Below are 20869 nucleotides of genomic sequence, written 5' to 3' on the forward strand. Positions count from 1 at the left end.
GGAGGGGCGGGGCGGGAAAGGAAAGGAAAGCGCCGGAGAACGTGGCTCCTGATTGGACAGAGCCCGGGACTCAGTTCGGCGGTCCGTCGCCGGCGTTCGGGCACCGGAGAGCTGAGTTCTCCGAACTCTGAGTGGAGAATAGGACCGAGGCACTGCCCGCCCCCCCCGCCCCGATGCTAACGAAATAGGGCTACTCTAGGTGCATTTAGGGACTCTGGAAAGGCGGGGGGGGGGGGGCTGGGGATTCAGGGAATGGAGCGGCCAGCCTCGAAGAATTCTGGGACCCTCACAACCCGCCAGTGCGGAACTCCCCAACAGGAACCTGGGGAAACCCTTGCTGTCACTTCGCGTTTGGGGGGAGAGAGGTGGTTGCTCCCGCTGTCCTGAGCCCTCGGCAGAATAGGCACCCCACTAGCTCTGGCCCGAACATTGTCCTTAAACTCCAGGTTGGAGTCGCGTAGCCACAAAGAGGACCTTTTAAATTCCAGGTTACGGTTGCCCAGGACCCGCTTGGCTTCTGCTGACTCGGTAGAGGGGTCGCGCTTTCCTCCTTCCTCCCTTTTCTCTTTCTGCCAAGTCCCGGGCTCTCTGGAGACTCCTGGCAGAGAGGAGAAAGACAAGCTGGGGACCCAGGCGGAGCCCTGGGAAGGAGCTCTGGAAAGAGATCCAATCACCTACTCTTCTATTATCTTGTTCAATGTTCTCTTAGGAAAATATTTTCATTTCCTTAGGCGCTTCTCCTCAAGCTTGGGCTGGATCAGTAGTATTAAAATATTGGTCAAGGAACGTTTTTTAGGGTAGTCTTTAAAAGCAAGGGACTCGTTGGATTCTATTCTGACCACACCACCCACTCAGGATGTGATCTTGGCTGAATAACGGCCTTTTTGTGTCATCATTAAAATAGGCAGCATAATAATTTTTTTTACCGGCTTGTTGTTAGAATAAACTGAGTTAGTGTCGTCAAAATGCTTAAACTGGTCCCTGGCACATAGGAAGTACTCTATAAATGTTAACTATGTATTTACAGTTCAACGTTTAGCAGAAGTGGGTGGTCCAGGGCCTACCCGTCTGGCCTCCACTAGGAAATGAACACCTGAATTTCTTATGACTCCCAAGATCACCTTTTGAAAATCATTGTGTGGACCCCCTCTGGCTTACACATTCAGAAGTTATATGGCACAGAGCTTAAGAGCTTGGGTTTTGCTGTCTAAAAGAACTGACTTTAAACTCTGTGGTGTTACCCATTAAGTGATGTTGGGCAAGTTATTTAATCTTTCACCCCCAGTTTTCTCGTGTGTAAGATGAAAATTTTAATAACATTTTAGTTAAGATCCTGAATGCATAGACATTGACCAGTAAGAGCGAGCACTGAGGTGGGCTGCTCTCCCACACTGCTTCCAACTGGTAGAGTATTAGTCCTGATTGTTAAGGAATAGTGGGATAATCCATGCAATTTGCTTTTCAGCATTCCTGGCACATAAAAACATCAAATGTTAGCTGGCAATGTCACTCTTTATGGTCTCATTTTTAAAATGCACTTTTAGGGGCACCCGAGTGGCTCAGTCGGTTAAGGGTTTGACTTTGGCTCAGGTCATGATTTCACAATTCGTGGGTTCAAGCCCTGTGCTGGGCTCTGTACTGACAGCTCAGAGCCTGGAGCCTGCTTCAGATTCTGTATCTTCCTCTCTCCGCCCTTCCCCTGCTCACACTCTGTGTGTGTGTGTCTCTCTCTCTCAAAAATAAATAAACATTAAACAATTGAAAAAACAAAAGGATTCAAAGTCTGTATCACTCAGGCCCCCTCCATCTGAAGAAACAGTTCAAGAAAGAATTCTAAACAAATAGCAAATAAAGATGGAAATAAATCAGAAAAATTATGGGAAAGGAAGCAGAGGAATTCATGATGTAAAATAAATATGAACCTAAAGTAACATATAATGCAATATATTATCAACCCATGTGCTTAAGGTGAATGGACTGAATTTTCTTATATAAAGGGAGAGACAGACTGGGTCAAGCAACAACATCCAGGCATATGCTGTTTACAATAAACACCTGTGAGGTTGGTCAAAAAGCTACCAGACAAACAAAAAGCAGAAATTTCAGTATTACAGAAAACTAATTGAAAGTTCAGAATCAAAGAGATGGATCTTATACATTGATAAAAGGCACAATTTACAAGGAAGCATAATAGTATCAAACCTGCTAAATACATAAGGCAAAAATTTATAAATTCTGAGGACTTGATAAATACAATTCTGTGGGAAAATTCAGTACATTTGTGTCAGAATTAGATCTAGGAGAGAAAAGATAAGGTCCTACAGAAATTGAGTAGTATAATTAAAAATCTTGATTTAAGAGGCATATAGAAACTTCTATCCCTAGAATACAGAACATATTTTTGTGTCCATATAAAATTAACAAAAACGAATTATGAGCTTTGTCGTCCTCATCCATAGATGATGCATGTGCTTTTAATTGCCTTTATTATTTTCCCACCTTATTAGTGCAGTTTTACTAAGAATAGTGTCTCTCCTTCCAGCTGCAGGGGCATGAGGAGACATGTTAACATTTTTTTCTAAGATGCTTTTTTGCTAGTAGTTATTAAGAAGTTTTGCATTTTCCATTTTATTATTGTGCACTTTAAGACAAAGAAGCCCCGAAAAATTAAACTGTAGCAAAATAGAGAAACAACAAAGCCGAATTATCTTTAATGATAATGCAATAAAGGCAAGTGATGCTCTTCCTCACAAAGGTGGCTTTTCATGACAAGGCTAAACCAAAAGGGAAAAGAAACAAAAAGGGTTGCACTGAAATGTATGACACTGGGGTGCCTGTGTGGCTCAGTCGGTTAAGCATGGGACTCCTGATTTCACCTCAGGTCATGATCTCATGGTTTGTGAGTTCGATCCCCAAATGGGTCTCTGCACTGACAGTGCAGAGCCTGCTTGGGATTCTCTCTTTCCCTCTCTCTATGCTCCACCCACCTCTCAAAATAAATAAACTTTAAAAAAATCTTTAAAATGTATGTATATTATACTTAAGTGCTTATGTAAACTTAAATATATCAGGTATATGTAAATTAAATGAAAATGGGGGGAGAAAAGTCAAATTCACTTTTACTAAGGCACAGTTTGGGACCCTCAGCTTCTGAAACTTATTTTAACCATCTCAGTTTATTTTCCATGTAATAAATGTGTTCTATTTAATGGTTTTATAAGCATGTTGGAAATGGTTTTGGAACCCAAACCTGTAACACTACTAGCTTCTCATAAGATGTATGTACTTGCGAACTTTGGATGTTTTATTCCCAGCTAGAAAAGGTCCAGAAAACTGTGAGGCACGAAGTAGGTGCTCAGTAATTATATGGCTTACTGGATGGGTGAGTAAAGTGATGCTGCCTATTGGGGGTCATCCTGTCTGGGAAAGGTCGTCTGCAGCCAGGGTCCAACTCTCAGACCCCCCCCCCCCCCCCCCCCCCCCCCCCCCCCCCCCCCCCCCCCGGCGCACGTGTTCTTGGTTAACCGGAAAGGGGTCACGCGCCGGAACGGGTGCTGCGCTAAGAGGACATTAATCGCACTCTATCCTCTGGGAGGAGCTGGGCCTACCAGGCGAGTCTGAGGCTCCTGTGGGGCGTGGGCGCGTGGGCGCAGTGCCCCCTCCGCCAGCCAATGGGAAAAGGGGCTCACCGGCCCGGCGGAGAAGTGTCCGCGCCTGGCGCAGCCCGCCACGTGTTTGCTCCCGCGCGCAGCTGCGTAGGGACCTCGCGCATAAAAAGTCTGAGTGAGCTCCCATTTCACATCAAGCAGCGGGTACCTGTTGAGGCGTTTTTTTCACTTTTCGCCTTCCCTCTTTGGCTCGTGGCTTTCAGCACTGGGATTTAACCCGCTCTTGACCCCCTCTGTGACCCAAGGTATGGAATGACCCTCCTCTTCCCCGGCGGTGTATTGCCCGTTCTAAACTAGCATGTTAGGTCCTGTGAGGGCCTTTTCAGCGCCCATATTCTTAGGGAAGCCAGGGAAGGGAATGGAGACCCCGACGCGTGGTCCAGGAGGAGGAACCATCAGACCCCTCGGGTAGAGAACGCGGTGGGCCTATGGACGCGGGCCGGACCGCCGAGAGAGACCACTTGGCCTTTGCGAGGCCGCGGTCACCCCGACCCCAGTGGGTACGTGGGTAAGGAGTCCGCTTCGGGTGGGGACCTTGTGTGGTCCTTAACTCGCGTGCAGCACCTGTTTCTTAACAGGTCAGGTGGTAGGATTATGCTTACTTTCGTCATACTTGGTAAATAAAGGCACTCCTCTCACATCCCATCCCGGGAGCAGGTGTTTAGCCTTCAATCTGGAAATAATCTCCACCTGAGCAGCGCCGTTTTTCCTCTACTTTGTGCCCACTCTCAGCCCTTCATCCTACTGAAGGTGAAACAGCCAAAAACTTTACAGACCCTGTGCTCCACGCTACCGGTTTCTCTCTCTCCTCCTTACTAGCAAAATTCTAGAAAGAATAGTGCATGCTTGCTCCCTGTACCAGTCACATCTACCCATAGTAGTGAGATTTTAAATAACTCCCAACCCTTGTCCCCTAGCAGTGACCTAAAATTGCCCTCTCTACAGTGGTTACCAGTGAGCTCCCACCTGCCAAATTCAAGTGCAGCCGATGGGCATTCATTTCTTCATCTCTTTGGGATTTGACAAATTGATGTTGCCTTCCTTTTACCTTTCGGTTTATTTAAGGAATGTATTCTGATTAAAATTGTCACAAATTGTCTTAAACCCAAAACGCAACCATGGTTAATATTTCGGCATATTATCTTTGTTTTTATGCAGAGGTTTTGTTTGAATTACTTAGATCTAATGCTGATTGTCTTACCATATGCTTTTAACCCAGCACGTGTTGCTTGTTGCTGCACAAAGAGGTCATTTTAAGGACTGAAAAATCAAGTGTGTGCCATATTTTTAACGCATTTGTTTCATTAATCATAATTTTAATTTGACAATTATTTACTTTTTTAAAAAATATCTTTATGCATAAAACTTTCTTTTTTTTTAATTTTTTTTTTCTTCAACGTTTATTTTTATTTTTGGGACAGAGAGAGACAGAGCATGAACAGGGGAGGGGCAGAGAGAGAGGGAGACACAGAATCGGAAACAGGCTCCAGGCTCTGAGCCATCAGCCCAGAGCCTGACGCGGGGCTCGAACTCACAGACCGTGAGATCGTGACCTGGCTGAAGTCGGACGCTTAACCGACTGCGCCACCCAGGCGCCCCAAAACTTTATTTCTATAATTGGGATTCTTTCCATTGGAGAATTTCCCAGAGAGAGGTTACTGATTGAAAACTCATGTAGTGTTTTTAAAGTTCTTCCTAGTTGTGGACATGCAGCTTTCCAAGGGTATAGCTATTAACATGCTGAGAGTATCAGCTGCAGTTGATTCTCATCATCATGTTGTATTGGTTTTTTAAAGTTAAATATTTTTGCCATTTTGATTGTGAAATGTCATTGGTATGTATTAGTTTTGATATCTGCTTAAGTTTGAACATTTTCTGAAATACTTGTTAGCTATTTACCTCTTTGCCCCCTGTATGAATAGCCCATTAGCAATAATTTGTTTTTAGTGCTTTTCTAACCTATTTGTCTTATGTCTTTCTGGTAATATTACCCTTTTTATGTAAAGTATTTCTTTTTTAAGTTTGTTTATTTAGAGAAAGTGTATATGTACCTATGAAAGCAGGGTAGGGGCAGAGAGAGAGAGAATCCCACGCTGTCAGTGCGGAGCCCTATCTGGGGCTCAGACTCACAAACCTGGAGATCATGACCCGAGCAGAAATCAAGAGTCAGATGCTTAACCAACTGAGCTACCCAGGAACCCCTGAACCTTTTAAAAATAACCATATTTTAGTGTGAACTATAGTTCACATAGAAGACAGCATTAAACATAAGTGTGCAGCTTAGTGAGTGATTGCCAAGTGATCATCCATGTAGACCCATAGGAAGCCAAGGAAAAGAACTTACCAGAATCTAAACACCTCGAGGGCATGTCCCTGATCACCAACACCTCCCTAACTGAAGAGGTAGTGTTAGATCTACTTTTATAGGTAGTTACCTCCTTACCCCAGCCTATGTAAAAAGTATGGTTTTAACACCTATACGTGCAACCATAAACAGTATAGTTTGTTTTTTTTTTAGTTTTGATTTTCTATAAATGGAATTATATGGTACTTAATCTTTCTGGGACTGGCTTCATTCATTGATGATATTTGTGAGATTCATCCTAGTGACAGGGAGCTGCATATCATATATGTTCATTGCTGTATAGGATTTCATGGTATGAATTTACCACAGTTTATTTATTGGTTCTATAGATGGGCTCCTGGATCTTTCTAGTACTTGGGAATTACAATCAATGTTGCTGTGGCTATTCTTAAATATCTCTTAGTGTTTGTGCACCCATGTTTCTGTTGGGTGTATTCTGAGGACAGTAATTATAGGCCATAGGGGATGCAGATCTCCAATTTAAAAAATATAACCATTTTATTTAGAAATAGTTTTAGATTTACAGAAGGAGTTCTTACATACTCCTCACCCAATTTCCCCTATTTTAACGTCTTGTGTTACTATTGTGTATTTGAAACCACTAAGGCAATCAATGAAGACTATCAACTAAGTCACACTGAATTCAGATTTCACTACTGTTACAGAGTACTTTTTCTGTTCTTGGGTCTTTTCCAGGATATTGTATTACATACGGTCATCTTGTCTCCTTTGGTCTGTGACAGTTTCTAAGTCTCCCCGCCCCCCCCCATGCCTTTTTTTTTTTTTTTTTTTTTTTTTGATAACCTTGACAGTTTTGAGAACTACCGATCAGGTATTTTGTAACATGTCATTTTGGGTTTGTCCGATGTTTGCCTCATGTGTAGACTGGGATTTGGGGTTTAGGGGAGGAATATGACAGTGGTGATGTACCATTTTCCTCACATCATTATCAGTGGTACATACTATTAACAATGACCTATGACTGATTGTATTAACCTTGATCACCAGGCTGAGACAGTGTTTATCAGGTTTCCCCACTTAGCAAATCACTAAGCATAGCCCACACTCCTGGGTAGGAGGGGAATGGGGTTAAGATCTACTTCCTGGAGGAGGGAATATCTACATAAAATATTAAATTTTGAATTCTTTAAGAGAGATTTGTCTCTTTCCCTTCATTCATTTATTCATTCATGTATAGCCATATGGACTCCTGGATATTTGCTTTCTGCTTTGGGTTATAATAATATAGTATGTTATTTTGGCCAGTGGGAGCTCTTTCCAGTTGGCTTCTATGTCCTTTTGATCTACTCCATCCTTTTTTCCTTTCTGGCACTATGAGCTCTAGGCTTCTTTTATATATTCCCAGCCCCAACCCTAGAACCTGCAGTTTCTTCAAGGAGCCCTGATTCCTTTTATTGGAGAACAGTATTAGAACCAAGATCTGAGTCTGGGTACATAGCTACAATTTTAATAGTTCATGTCAACAGTTCTGAAGTGGTTTTACTGATTTACACTCCAACTCTATTTGCTGAATTTCCTATAAAGTTTTTGCTGTTGGGGTGCCTGGGTTCAATTGGTTAAGCACGGGACTCGATTTTGGCTCAGGTCATGATCTCACAATCATGAGACTGAGCCCCGTGTCTGGCTCTGCACTTGGCGTGAAGCCTGCTTGAGATTCTCTCTCTCCCTCTCTCTCTGCCCCTCTCCCGCTTGCGTTCTCACTCTCTTTTTTGTTTGTTTTTTCATTTGCCATTTGTATTTGAATTCTTATGAACAAGAGGTTTTAACTTCAACATAGTTAACTATATCTCCTAATATTCATGCTGGTTCTCAATCATTTCCCTTATTGTGCCCAAGCTGTTAAGTCCCCCTTCCCCTAAGCTATAATGAATATTCTCTGCTATTTTTCCTCCTCTGGTCTGAAGTATTAATGGCTTACTGATTTACTCTAGATTAATTCTGTGAGGATGCTAATTAATCGTTTCTGAATGGTTTACCAGTTGTCCTGATCTGCACTGGAATGCTTCCCTTTTCAATTATAGTATTCCTTATATTATACATTAAAATTTTTTGAGATTGTCTTTTCCTGAGTTATCTACTCTGCTTCTTTGATTTGTTTATTATGGTAGCATCCTAGAGAAGGACTGATTGAGTTACATACTCAGCAGTAGTGGGTAAGGCTTTGGAAATGGTTTCAGCTGGGGCAGTTTGCTGCCCTGAGGACCTTTGGCAATGTATGAAGACACTTTGTCACAACTATGGGAGATTGAAGGCTCTAATAACATCTAGAGTCCTGCAGTGCTGCTAAACATTATATAGTGCACCTAAGTGTCACTCAATGAAGAATTATCTAGCCAACAATGTTAGTAGTGGTGAGATTGAGAAACTCCATTCCTTATGGCGATTCCATAAGGGCAACCAAGAAAGAAAATCAGGCCAGAGTATATGAAAAGGGTGGGAATATCCTATTTTCTAGATGAAGTGTCACTTCCTCCAGACCTTCTCATCTCTACCCTTTCTAGAAAAGAATCCCTCCTTCCTTTGTGTTCTAGAGTCCTATTAGAGCTCAGAAGATTGCCATTGCATATTTAGAGGTTCCTCTTCCTGTAGCCCAGTGTTCAGCACAGGATCCAGTATCACAGAATATGACCACACAGATTGCATTTAACCTTGAATCCCCCATGCCTAGAAAAATAGAGTGAAATTAAAAGGAAGGGGTACCTAGTAGAAGGAGAATGACCTTTGTAGTTTGATTGGCTACTTGTCAACTCTTTAACCTGGGAAAGTTTCTTAATTTCTGAATCCTTGATTCTATAAAATGTGGATAAAAACCAAATCTTCAGGACTATTTTTAAGACTAAAGAAAATTTTCATAAGCTATACACTATAGATCCTCAATAAATATCATTGTTAACATGTGAGGAATGAATATTTTGAACAAACAGGCTTTAATTATAAAGAGCAAAAATTTATATCAATAAATTTGCAAATTGAAATCCTCTTAGACCATGGATTCCCATTTTAGTTCAGAATATGTTGGAATTTATGAATGCCTTCACACAAGAGGAGCAACACCAGACAGCATCTGTTTTCCAAACAAAGGAAGACCACAAAACAAGGAAAAAGAACAATTCCTTCAAGAACAGCATAAAACCTTTGGGAAGGAGGCCAAAGTGTATGGTACTTTCTGTCAGAATTGCACATATCTTGTAGGAGTATAAATCCAATAGGATTCAGAACTATCTAGATCTTGGCTCACAGAGACACCTGGAAAGGCAAGAGGAAAAAAAAGTATCAGATTGTGAAAGTTAAGGGGAAAGAGAATACCAAGAAGGTTCTTATTATATGTATGGCACCCTGTAAGTTAGGTGCAAGCAGTAACTTCTAATCTTTGCAGAGGTAGGTACTGTCATTTTTCTTATAGATGTGAAAGTTGAATCCGAAAATACCTGTTGGGTTTTGTAGCAAGATGGTAATTAGTAGGAGTTATCTCAGTGGAATTCTGGTGGCAAAAGTGAGATCGCAGTGGATTGAGGAGGAAGGATAGGTAAAGTATAGAAGACTCTGAAGAAGCTTGAGCGTGAAGATGAAGGGGATGTGGAGTAAGGGAACATTTGTGTAAGGCTAGACTTGGGCATGTTTGTTTGTTTATTTATTTATTTTTTAACTAAACAAATCGTTGGATTTTTTTTTTTTCAATATATGAAATTTATTGTCAAATTGGTTTCCATACAACACCCAGTGCTCATCCCAAAAGGTGCCCTCCTCAATACCCATCACCCACCCTCCCCTCCCTCCCACCCCCATCAACCCTCAGTTTGTTCTCAGTTTTCAAGAGTCTCTTATGCTTTGGCTCTCTCCCACTCTAACCTCTTTTTTTTTTTTTTTTTTCTTTTTCCTTCCCCTCCTCCATGGGTTTCTGTTAAGTTTCTCAGGATCCACATATGAGTGAAAACATATGGTATCTGTCTTTCTCTGCCTGACTTATTTCACTTAGCATCACACTCTCCAGTTCCATCCACGTTGCTACAAAAGGCCATATTTCATTCTTTCTCATTGCCATGTAGTACTCCATTGTGTATATAAACCACAATTTCTTTATCCATTCATCAGTTGATGGACATTTAGGCTCTTTCCATAATTTGGCTATTGTTGAGAGTGCTGCTGTAAACATTGGGGTACAAGTGCCCCTATGCATCAGTACTCCTGTATCCCTTGGGTAAATTCCTAGCAGTGCTATTGCTGGGTCATAGGGTAGGTCTATTCTTAATTTTCTGAGTAACCTCCACACTGCTTTCCGGAGCGGTTGCACCAATTTGCATCCCCACCAACAGTGCAAGAGGGTTCCCGTTTCTCCACATCCTCTCCAGCATCTATAGTCTCCTGATGTGTTCATTTTGGCCACTCTGACTGGCGTGAGGTGATATCTGAGTGTGGTTTTGATTTGTATTTCCCTGATAAGGAGCGACATTGAGCATCTTTTCATGAGCCTGTTGGCCATACGGATGTCTTCTTTAGAGAAGTGTCTATTCATGTTTTCTGCCCATTTCTTCACTGGGTTATTTGTTTTTCGGGTGTGGAGTTTGGTGAGCTCTTTATACATTGTGGATACTAGCCCTTTGTCTGATATGTCATTTGCATATATCTTTTCCCATTCCATTGGTTGCCTTTTAGTTTTGTTGGTTGTTTCCTTTGCTGTGCAGAAGCTTTTTATCTTCATAAGGTCCCAGTAATTCACTTTTGCTTTTATTTCCCTTGCCTTTGGGGATGTGTCGAGTAAGAGATTGCTACGGCTGAGGTCAGAGAGGTCTTTTCCTGCTTTCTCCTCTAAGGTTTTGATGGTTTCCTGTCTCACATTCAGGTCCTTTATCCATTTTGAGTTTATTTTTGTGAATGGTGTGAGAAAGTGGTCTAGTTTCAACCTTCTGCATGTTGCTGTCCAGGTCTCCCAGCACCATTTGTTAAAGAGACTGTCTTTTTTCCATTGGATGTTCTTTCCTGCTTTGTCAAAGATGAGTTGGCCATACGTTTGTGGGTCTAGTTCTGGGGTTTCTATCCTATTCCATTGGTCTATGTGTCTGTTTTTGTGCCAATACCATGCTGTCTTGATGATGACAGCTTTGTAGTAGAGGCTAAAGTCTGGGATTGTGATGCCTCCTGCTTTGGTCGTCTTCTTCAGAATTACGTTGGCTATTCGGGGCCTTTTGTGGTTCCATATGAATTTTAGGATTGCTTGTTCTAGTTTCGAGAAGAATGCTGGTGCAATTTCGATTGGGATTGCATTGAATGTGTAGATAGCTTTGGGTAGTATTGACATTTTGACAATATTTATTCTTCCAATCCATGAGCAGGGAATGTCTTTCCATTTCTTTGTATCTTCTTCAATTTCCTTCATAAGCTTTCTATAGTTTTCAGCATACAGATCTTTTACATCTTTGGTTAGATTTATTCCTAGATATTTTATGCTTCTTGGTGCAATTGTGAATGGGATCAGTTTCTTTATTTGTCTTTCTGTTGCTTCATTGTTAATGCATAAGAATGCAACTGATTTCTGTACATTGATTTTGTATCCTGCAACTTTGCTGAATTCATGTATCAGTTCTAGCAGACTTTTGGTGGAGTCTATCGGATTTTCCATGTATAATATCATGTCATCTGCAAAAAGTGAAAGCTTGACTTCATCTTTGCCAATTTGGATGCCTTTGATTTCCTTTTGTTGTCTGATTGCTGATGCTAGAACTTCCAGCACTATGTTGAACAACAGTGGTGAGAGTGGGCATCCCTGTCGTGTTCCTGATCTCAGGGAAAAAGCTCTCAGTTTTTCCCCGTTGAGGATGATGTTAGCTGTGGGCTTTTCATAAATGGCTTTTATGATCTTTAAGTATGTTCCTTCTATCCCGACTTTCTCAAGGGTTTTTATTAAGAAAGGGTGCTGGATTTTGTCAAAGGCCTTTTCTGCATCGATTGACAGGATCATATGGTTCTTCTCTTTTTTTTTGTTAATGTGATGTATCACGTTGATTGATTTGCGAATGTTGAACCAGCCCTGCATCCCAGGAATGAATCCCACTTGATCATGGTGAATAATTCTTTTTATATGCTGTTGAATTCGATTTGCTAGTATCTTATTGAGAATTTTTGCATCCATATTCATCAGGGATATTGGCCGGTAGTTCTCTTTTTTTACTGGGTCTCTGTCTGGTTTGGGAATCAAAGTAATACTGGCTTCATACAATGAGTCTGGAAGTTTTCCTTCCCTTTCTATTTCTTGGAATAGCTTGAGAAGGATAGGTATTATCTCTGCTTTAAACATCTGGTAGAACTCCCCTGGGAAGCCATCTGGTCCTGGACTCTTATTTGTTGGGAGATTTTTGATAACCGATTCAATTTCTTCACTGGTTATGGGTCTGTTCAAGCTTTCTATTTCCTCCTGATTGAGTTTTGGAAGAGTGTGGGTGTTTAGGAATTTGTCCATTTCTTCCAGGTTGTCCAATTTGTTGGCATATAATTTTTTATAGTATTCCCTGATAATTGTTTGTATCTCTGAGGGATTGGTTGTAATAATTCCATTTTCATTCATGATTTTATCTATTTGGGTCATCTCCCTTTTCTTTTTGAGAAGCCTGGCTAGAGGTTTGTCAATTTTGTTTATTTTTTCAAAAAACCAACTCTTGGTTTCGTTGATCTGCTCTACAGTTTTTTTAAGATTCTATATTGTTTATTTCTGCTCTGATCTTTATTATTTCTCTTCTTCTGCTTGGTTTAGGCTGCCTTTGCTGTTGTGCTTCTATTTCCTTTAGGTGTGCTGTTAGATTTTGTATTTGGGATTTTTCTTGTTTCTTGAGATAGGCCTGGATTGCAATGTATTTTCCTCTCAGGACTGCCTTCGCTGCATCCCAAAGAGTTTGGATTGTTGTATTTTCATTTTCGTTTGTTTCCATGTATTTTTTAATTTTTTCTCTAATTGCCTGGTTGACCCACTCATTCGTTAGTAGGGTGGTCTTTAACCTCCACGCTTTTGGAGGTTTTCCAGACTTTTCCTGTGGTTGATTTCAAGCTTCATAGCATTGTGGTCTGAAAGTATGCATGGTATAATTTCAATTCTTGTGAACTTATGAAGGGCTGTTTTGTGACCCAGTATATGATCTATCTTGGAGAATGTTCCATGTGCACTCGAGAAGAAAGTATATTCTGTTGCTTTAGGATGCAGAGTTCTAAATATATCTGTCAAGTCCATCTGATCCAATGTATCATTCAGGGCCCTTGTTTCATTATTGACCGTGTGTGTAGATGATCTATCCATTTCTGTTAGTGGAGTGTTAAAGTCCCCTGCAAGTACCACATTCTTATCAATAAGGTTGCTTATGTTTATGAGTAATTGTTTTATATATTTGGGGGCTCCGGTATTCAGTGCATAGGCATTTATAATTGTTAGCTCTTCCTGATGGATAGACCCTGTAATTATTATATAATGCCCTTCTTCATCTCTTGTTACAGCCTTTAATTTAAAGTCTAGTTTGTCTGATATAAGTATGGCTACTCCAGCTTTCTTTTGGCTTCCAGTAGCATGATAAATAGTTCCCCATCCCCTCACTCTCAATCTAAAGGTGTCCTCAGGTCTAAAATGAGTCTCTTGTAGACAGCAAATAGATGGGTCTTGTTTTTTTTATCCATTCTGATACCCTATGTCTTTTGGTTGGTGCATTTAATCCATTTACATTCAGTGTTATTATAGAAAGATACGGGTTTAGAGTCATTGTGATGTCTGTATGTTTTATGCTTGTAGTGACGTTTCTGGTACTTTGTATCACAGGATCCCCCTTAGGATCTCTTGTAGGGCTGGTTTAGTGGTGACGAATTCCTTCAGTTTTTTTTTGTTTGGGAAGGCCTTTATCTCTCCTTCTATTCTAAATGACAGACTTGCTGGATAAAGGATTCTCGGCTGCATATTTTTTCTGTCTGGCACACTGAAGATATCGTGCCAATTCTTTCTGGCCTGCCAAGTTTCAAAAGAGAGATCAGTCATGAGTCTTATAGATCTCCCTTTATATGTGAGGGCTCGTTTCTCCCTTGCTGCTTTCAGAATTTTCTCTTTATCCTTGTATTTTGCCAGTTTCACTATGATATGTCGTGCAGAAGATCGATTCAAGTTACGTCTAAAGGGAGTTCTCTGTGCCTCTTGGATTTCAATGCCTTTTTCCTTCCCCAGTTCAGGGAAGTTCTCAGCTATTATTTCTTCAAGTACCCCTTCAGCACCTTTCCCTCTCTCTTCCTCCTCTAGGATACCAATTATGCGTATATTATTTCTTTTTAGTGTATCACCTAGTTCTCTAATTTTCCCCTCATACTCCTGGATTTTTTTTATCTCTCTTTCTCTCAGCTTCCTCTTTTTCCATAACTTTATCTTCTAGTTTACCTATTCTCTCCTCTGCCTCTTTAATTCGAGCCATCGTGGTTTCCATTTTGTTTTGCATTTCGTTTAAAGCGTTTTTCAGCTCCTCATGACTGTTCCTGAGTCCCTTGATCTCTGTAGCAAGAGATTCTCTGCTGTCCTCTATACTGTTTTCGAGCCCAGCGATTAATTTTATGACTATTATTCTAAATTTACTTTCTGTTATATTATTTAAATCCTTTTTGATCAGCTCATTAGCTGTTGTTATTTCCTGGAGATTCTTCTGAGGGGAATTCTTCCGTTTGGTCATTTTGGATAGTCCCTGGAGTGGTGAGGACCTGCAGGGCACTTCCCCTGTGCTGTGGTGTATAACTGGAGTTGGTGGGCGGGGCCGCAGTCAGACCTGATGTCTGCCCCCAGCCCACCGCTGGGGCCACAGTCAGACTGGTGTGTGCCTTCTCTTCCCCTCTCTTAGAGGCGGGATTCACTGTGGGGTGGCGTGGCCCGTCTGGGCTACTTGCACACTGCCAGGCTTGTGGTGCTGGGGATCTGGCGTATTAGCTGGGGTGGGTAGGCAAGGTGCACAGGGGTAGGAGGGGCAGGCTTAGCTGGCTTCTCCTTAGGTGATCCACTTCGGGAGGGGCCCTGTGGCAGCGGGAGGGAGTCAGATATGCTGCTGGAGGTTTGGCTCCACAGAAGCACAAAGTTGGGTGTTTGCGCGGAGCAAGCAAGTTCCCTGGCAGGAACTGGTTCCCTTTGGGATTTTGGCTGGGGGATGGGCGAGGAAGATGGCGCTGGTGAGCGCCTTTGTTCCCCACCAAACTGCGCTCTGTCGTCTGGGGGCTCAGCAGCTCTCCCTCCTTTTGGACTCCAGCCTTCCCGCTTTCTGAGCAGAGCTGTTAACTTATGACCTCCCAGATGCTAAGTCGCGCTTGCTGTAGGAACACAGTCCCTCCGGCCCCTCCGCTTTTTCCAGCCAGACTCGGGGCTCTGCTTGGCCGGTGGGCCGCCCTTCCGCCCCGGCTCCCTCCCGCCAGTCCGTGGAGCGTGCACCGCCTCGCCGCCCTTCCTACGCTCTTCCTCGCCGCCCTTCCAACGTATTTATTTTTGGGACAGAGAGAGACAGAGCATGAACGGGAGAGGGGCAGAGAGAGAGGGAGACACAGAATCGGAAACAGGCTCCAGGCTCTCAGCCATCAGCCCAGAGCCTGACGCGGGGCTCGAACTCACGGACCGCGAGATCGTGACCTGGCTGAAGTCGGACGCTTAACCCACTGCGCCACCCAGGCGCCCCCCTCGCCGCCCTTCCTACGCTCTTCCTCGCCGCCCTTCCTACGCTCTTCCTCGCCGCCCTTCCTACGCTCTTCCTCGCCGCCCTTCCTACGCTCTTCCTCGCCGCCCTTCCTACCCTCTTCCTCGCCGCCCTTCCTACCCTCTTCCTCGCCGCCCTTCCTACCCTCTTCCTCGCCGCCCTTCCTACCCTCTTCCTCGCCGCCCTTCCTACCCTCTTCCTCGCCGCCCTTCCTACCCTCTTCCTCGCCGCCCTTCCTACCCTCTTCCTCGCCGCCCTTCCTACCCTCTTCCTCGCCGCCCTTCCTACCCTCTTCCTCGCCGCCCTTCCTACCCTCTTCTGTGGGCCTCTCGACTGTGCTTGGCTCCGGACATCTGCTAATCCTCTGGTGGTTTTCTGGGTTATTGAGGCAGGTGTAGGTGGAATCTAAGTGATCAGCAGGACGCGCGGTGAGCCCAGCGTCCTCCTATGCCGACATCTTCCGGGAATCCCCCTACTTGGGCATGTTTAAATGTTAGTGAGAAGGGCTAAGAGGTCAGGGAGACGTTAAGACAGGAGATCACTAATGAATTAATTCCTTTAACAATTAGAAGCTGATGAGGTTCAGATCACCGGTGGAGCCAAGAGCTCTCCAAAAGGAGAAAGAGCCCCTTTGTTACAAAAAGAAAAAGATTGGCCCAGGCACAGTGAAATCTGGAAATTTCTAGGCAGGAACCTAGCGTGTGTTCTGTGCCTCATTTCCCCTTCCCTACCATAGCTTTTCTGTCTTGGAGAAATCTCATTTATCCTTTGAAGTTTCCTCAAATTTACTCCTTTTTTTTTTTTTTTTTTTTTTTTTTTTTTTGCTTCTTTACAAAAAATTATTGTTGGAAACTGTTTTGGTACCATCCTAATCTGTAAACTAGAATATTCTCTGCAGTGCAGACACACACACACACACACAAAAGGCGAGACCCTAAAACAGCTGATGGCTCCCTCATTACTGTAAGATAAAGTCCTGATTTACTATGTAATTTTGAGGTAATTCAATTTTTGCTTAAGAAGTAAAATCCCCTTCTCCATTTTCCCCCATCCTTCTTTTCCAGGCCCATTAGCAAGAATAGGGGTAGGTATTATGGAAGACGGGAAAGATCTAGGTTTTCTGAATTTCTAGGCAATTCTGTCTGTACCACTTACTAGTTCTGACTCTCTAGCCAACTGCTGAAAAGGAGATAAGGCACTTGGAGACCTGGGTTAAGCGATTACCTGCAGGTGCCTGTGCTGAATAAAAAACTGAATAAGGCTCTTAAGTGGCTGATAAATAAGAGGAAAACTGGGCTCAGAAGAGGAGGATTTGATAGTTTTTGAAGAGGTGTCCTAGTGGGAGTGAGAGCATGAAATTGCTCAGTTACCTGGAACGTATTAGGAGAGACTGGGTTATAGGAGCCTGCGGTTTAAGTGTGAGTAGTCTTTGCTAATAAATGCCAGAGTGGAATATGGTCATGGGAGTTGAGGTATGGGAAATGAGAGAGCACTGTTTTAGGTGGGCTTTAACTTGGAACACACCCAGAGTATGTGTGGTGTTGGGGAGTGGGTGTGAACAGACCCTCATTGGCTGTGTATGGATGTGTGACCAGAGATAACATGACCAGAAGAGGGAGGTGGTGGCATATCTCAACTGTATGAGCTTCAGGAATAATGATGCATTGCTGGGGTGCAATAACAGTGTTTCATGGGCTGAGATCTATGTTGGGTGTTGGTGGGGGAGAGAAGGGATGAGGAGAGTTGCCAGTAGTTAGTAGGAGCCTGTTCTGTGCCAGGTGATATATGAACTCTACCTCATTTAATCCATACCATGGTTCTCTGAGGGTGATTCTGATCTTCTCACTTTGCAGGAGAGTAAACTGAGGCTCAGAGAGATGAATTGCCTTTATTTATTTTTTTTAACATTTATTCAGTTTTGAGAGACAGAGCACTTAAACGGGGGAGGGAGACACAGAATCGGAAGCAGGCTCCAGGCTCTGAGCTGTCAGCATAGAGCCCGACATGGGGCTCGAACTCATGAACTGAGTGAGAGATCATGACCTGAGCTGAAATCAGACGCTTAACCTACTGAGCCACCCAGGTGCCCCTATTTCTTAACAGCTCATAAGTGGTAGGACTGGGAGTAACTCTGGGAAGGTGGAAGAAACATACAGTTGTCTGTGTTAAAGGCATGTTTTTATGACAGCAAATGTGTTCCAGGAGGCACTAGGTCAGTACTGAGCCTAATACACTGGGCTTCAACACATTTGTTGAATTTGTATTTTTGTAGGGATTTTGTTTTTCTAATCTTTTCCATCAGTCCTGTTTATTCACATTCTTTTGTTTCCCCCACTGAAGCCTGAGTATTGATCCGTGGACAAGATGACAGATGGGTCATCTTCTTCCTTCTTTCCTGATTTTGGGCTGCTCTTGTATTTGGAGGAGCTAAACAAAGAGGAATTGAATAAATTCAAGTTACTTCTAAAGAATGAGACCATGGAATCCGGGTGCTGCCAGATACCCTGGGCTGAGGTGAAGAAGGCCAAGCGAGAGGACTTGGCTAATTTGATGAACAAATATTATCCGGGGGAACAAGCCTGGGATGTGGCTCTCAAAATCTTTGGCAAGATGAACCTGAAGGATCTGTGTGAGAGAGCAAGAGCAGAGATTAACTGTGAGTGATGCTGGGGACCTATCTGGGGATGGGAGAAGGATGTGCTTCCTGAGGCTCATTGGGATGATTCTATGAAAGGGACTTGGGGATTGAACCATTGTTGGGTCATTTGAGAAACACTGAAGAGGCAGGAGCATTTTGAGTATTGTTACTCAGCCTGGCTCCTTAATTGGGGGTAATTCATCCATCTTATACCAATTATGATGATTAAAGGAACTGAGTGATAATAATTGTCCCATCTGGTGTTCCTGTGCCTGAACTGCTGCATATAGTCCTAGGTTGCACTAAATTTTAAGTAATTTCAAATATGATTTAAAATCTTTACTAACATAGGAGGAATGGGCAAAATTTTGTTAAGGGGCATAAGCCAAGCCAATATTTCTGGTCATTCCTAAGTATGAAATATTATAGACACCAAAACTTCCTTACTCGTATACTTTACAAGGCTTTACAGCTACAAAGTGTGTATTCATTATTTTCTAGGAACCTCACCATATCCCTGCGAGGTCAGTGTAGACCAGGCTTAGGCTAGACCACTTGCCCTAACTACAGGATGGAGGGCCTCGCAAGAGGTCCCTGCTACAGTGGTGCTGACACATCACTTCTCCCCCGGCTGAGCTGGTGGAGTCTGAGGCTCTGTTGGATCTGCTTTTCTTAAGCCCAGATGTCCTAGAATTGGACCACTGAGGGCTATTCTGGCCTCTGTTATGGCTGTCAGTAAAGCTCTCCTTGTTTTTGGTGAATCTCACAATCCTGTTGGAACCTGTTGCAGGGACAGCCCATTCCCTGGGACCAGAGGATGCCAGGACACAAGAGGAACAAGATGAGCAGGAGGCAGTGCAGGGTGAGCAGATGTTTGGGTTTTTGTTTTGTTGTCAGATTTGGGAGGAGGTTGAGTGTTTGAAATGTGATGGGGGGTTATGCCCCAGGAGACAGTTGTTCACCTCTTCTTAATTTCTAATAATACTACCTGTTGATGATTATTCAAAAAGAGTCAACAAAACTGGCTCTCTGGCTGAGGTCAAAATCTGGGCCATGTTAATTCAGGGCCTCAGTGAGCATAGTATTTGGAAACGCCCAGTCAGAAGTTCACAGTCTGATGAAGAAAGGTATATTCGCGTCTCATTTACAAGTTAGAGAGTCCCTGAGTTTGGCAGGGACTATTTGGCTTATCATATCTACTTTCTTCCTTTATTTTTAAAAAAAATTTTTTTTTCAACGTTTATTCATTTTTGGGACAGAGAGAGACAGAGCATGAACGGGGGAGGGGCAGAGAGAGAGGGAGACACAGAATCAGAAACAGGCTCCAGGCTCTGAGCCATCAGCCCAGAGCCTGACGCGGGGCTCGAACTCACGGACCGCGAGATCGTGACCTGGCTGAAGCCGGACGCTTAACCGACTGCACCACCCAGGCGCCCCTCTACTTTCTTCCTTTAGAAATGATGCTGTAATTGAGTTCCAAGATTGGTGACCAGCTAGTCCATATAGCATATAGTTTCTAGAACCAGGTCTTCTTAGTCTTCGTTCAATACCATTTCCATCCCCCCTGCTTAGCTTTATTTATTTATTTATTTATTTATTTATTTATTTATTTATTTATTAACATTTATTTTTGAGACAGAGAGAGACAGAGCATGAACGGGGGAGGGTCAGAGAGAGGGAGACACAGAATCTGAAACAGGCTCCAGGCTCTGAGCTGTCAGCACAGAGCCCGACACGGGGCTCGAACTCACAGACCACGAGATCATGACCTGAGCCGAAGTCGGCCGCTTAACCGACTGAGCCACCCAGGCGCCCCGCCCCCTGCTTAGCTTTAAATTCCATGTAGTTGAATTCTAGTTCGTGTAAATGGAATTACAGTAGAAATAAACTTGATCAAGTAAGAAATCATTCCTAACCCAGCTATGCTGCTTTCTGATGGGCCACGTTATTATTCTTTTTTTTAATGTTTATTTGAGAGAGAGCAAGCAGGGGGAGTGCAGAGAGAGGCAGAGAGAGAATCCCAAGCAGTCTCGATGCTGCCCAGTGTGGGGCGCAAACCCACGAACCATGAGATCATGACCTGAGCCGAAACCAAGAATTGGACGTTTAACCAACTGAGCCACCCAGGTGCTCCTGGGCCACATTACTTCACTCAAGAAGTAATTGATACCTGCTTTATTCCAAGCACTAATAAATAAAAAATGCTTCCTGTGTTAAGTGATCTTGAAGATAACTTTTTGCTTTGAGCTTAATTTCTGATTCAGTGTAAGGAAGTTTATTCTTATGGTATTTATTACTGGCCATAAATTTAGGAAATTAGGATTCCTTCTCATAGAAATTAACTGTTAGAAAATTTGGAAGATAGATAAAAGTACCATGAAGAAAGTAAGTCATCCTCATAGGTGCACCTGGATGGCTCAGTCAGTTCAGTGTCCAACTTTGGCTCAGGTCATGATCTCGTGGTTTGTGGGTTTGAGCCCCACATTGGGCTCGC

General features: G+C 43.1%; 1 protein-coding gene across 1 annotated transcript in view; it reads left to right on the top strand.

Moving 5' to 3' along the window:
* Nucleotides 1-18082: 18082 nt before the first annotated feature.
* Nucleotides 18083-20869, top strand: part of NLRP14 (NLR family pyrin domain containing 14) — a 39620-nt gene continuing 36833 nt past the window's right edge. Inside the window, exons 1-2 of the mRNA XM_045484355.1 lie at nt 18083-18393; nt 19166-19237. Of these exons, the coding sequence (XP_045340311.1) occupies nt 18102-18393; nt 19166-19237 (364 nt within the window). The 5' untranslated portion in view covers nt 18083-18101. The remainder of the gene's footprint in view (nt 18394-19165; nt 19238-20869) is intronic.

This window comes from Leopardus geoffroyi, chromosome D1 (assembly GCF_018350155.1).
Source record: "Leopardus geoffroyi isolate Oge1 chromosome D1, O.geoffroyi_Oge1_pat1.0, whole genome shotgun sequence".
Lineage (NCBI taxonomy): Eukaryota > Metazoa > Chordata > Mammalia > Carnivora > Felidae > Leopardus > Leopardus geoffroyi.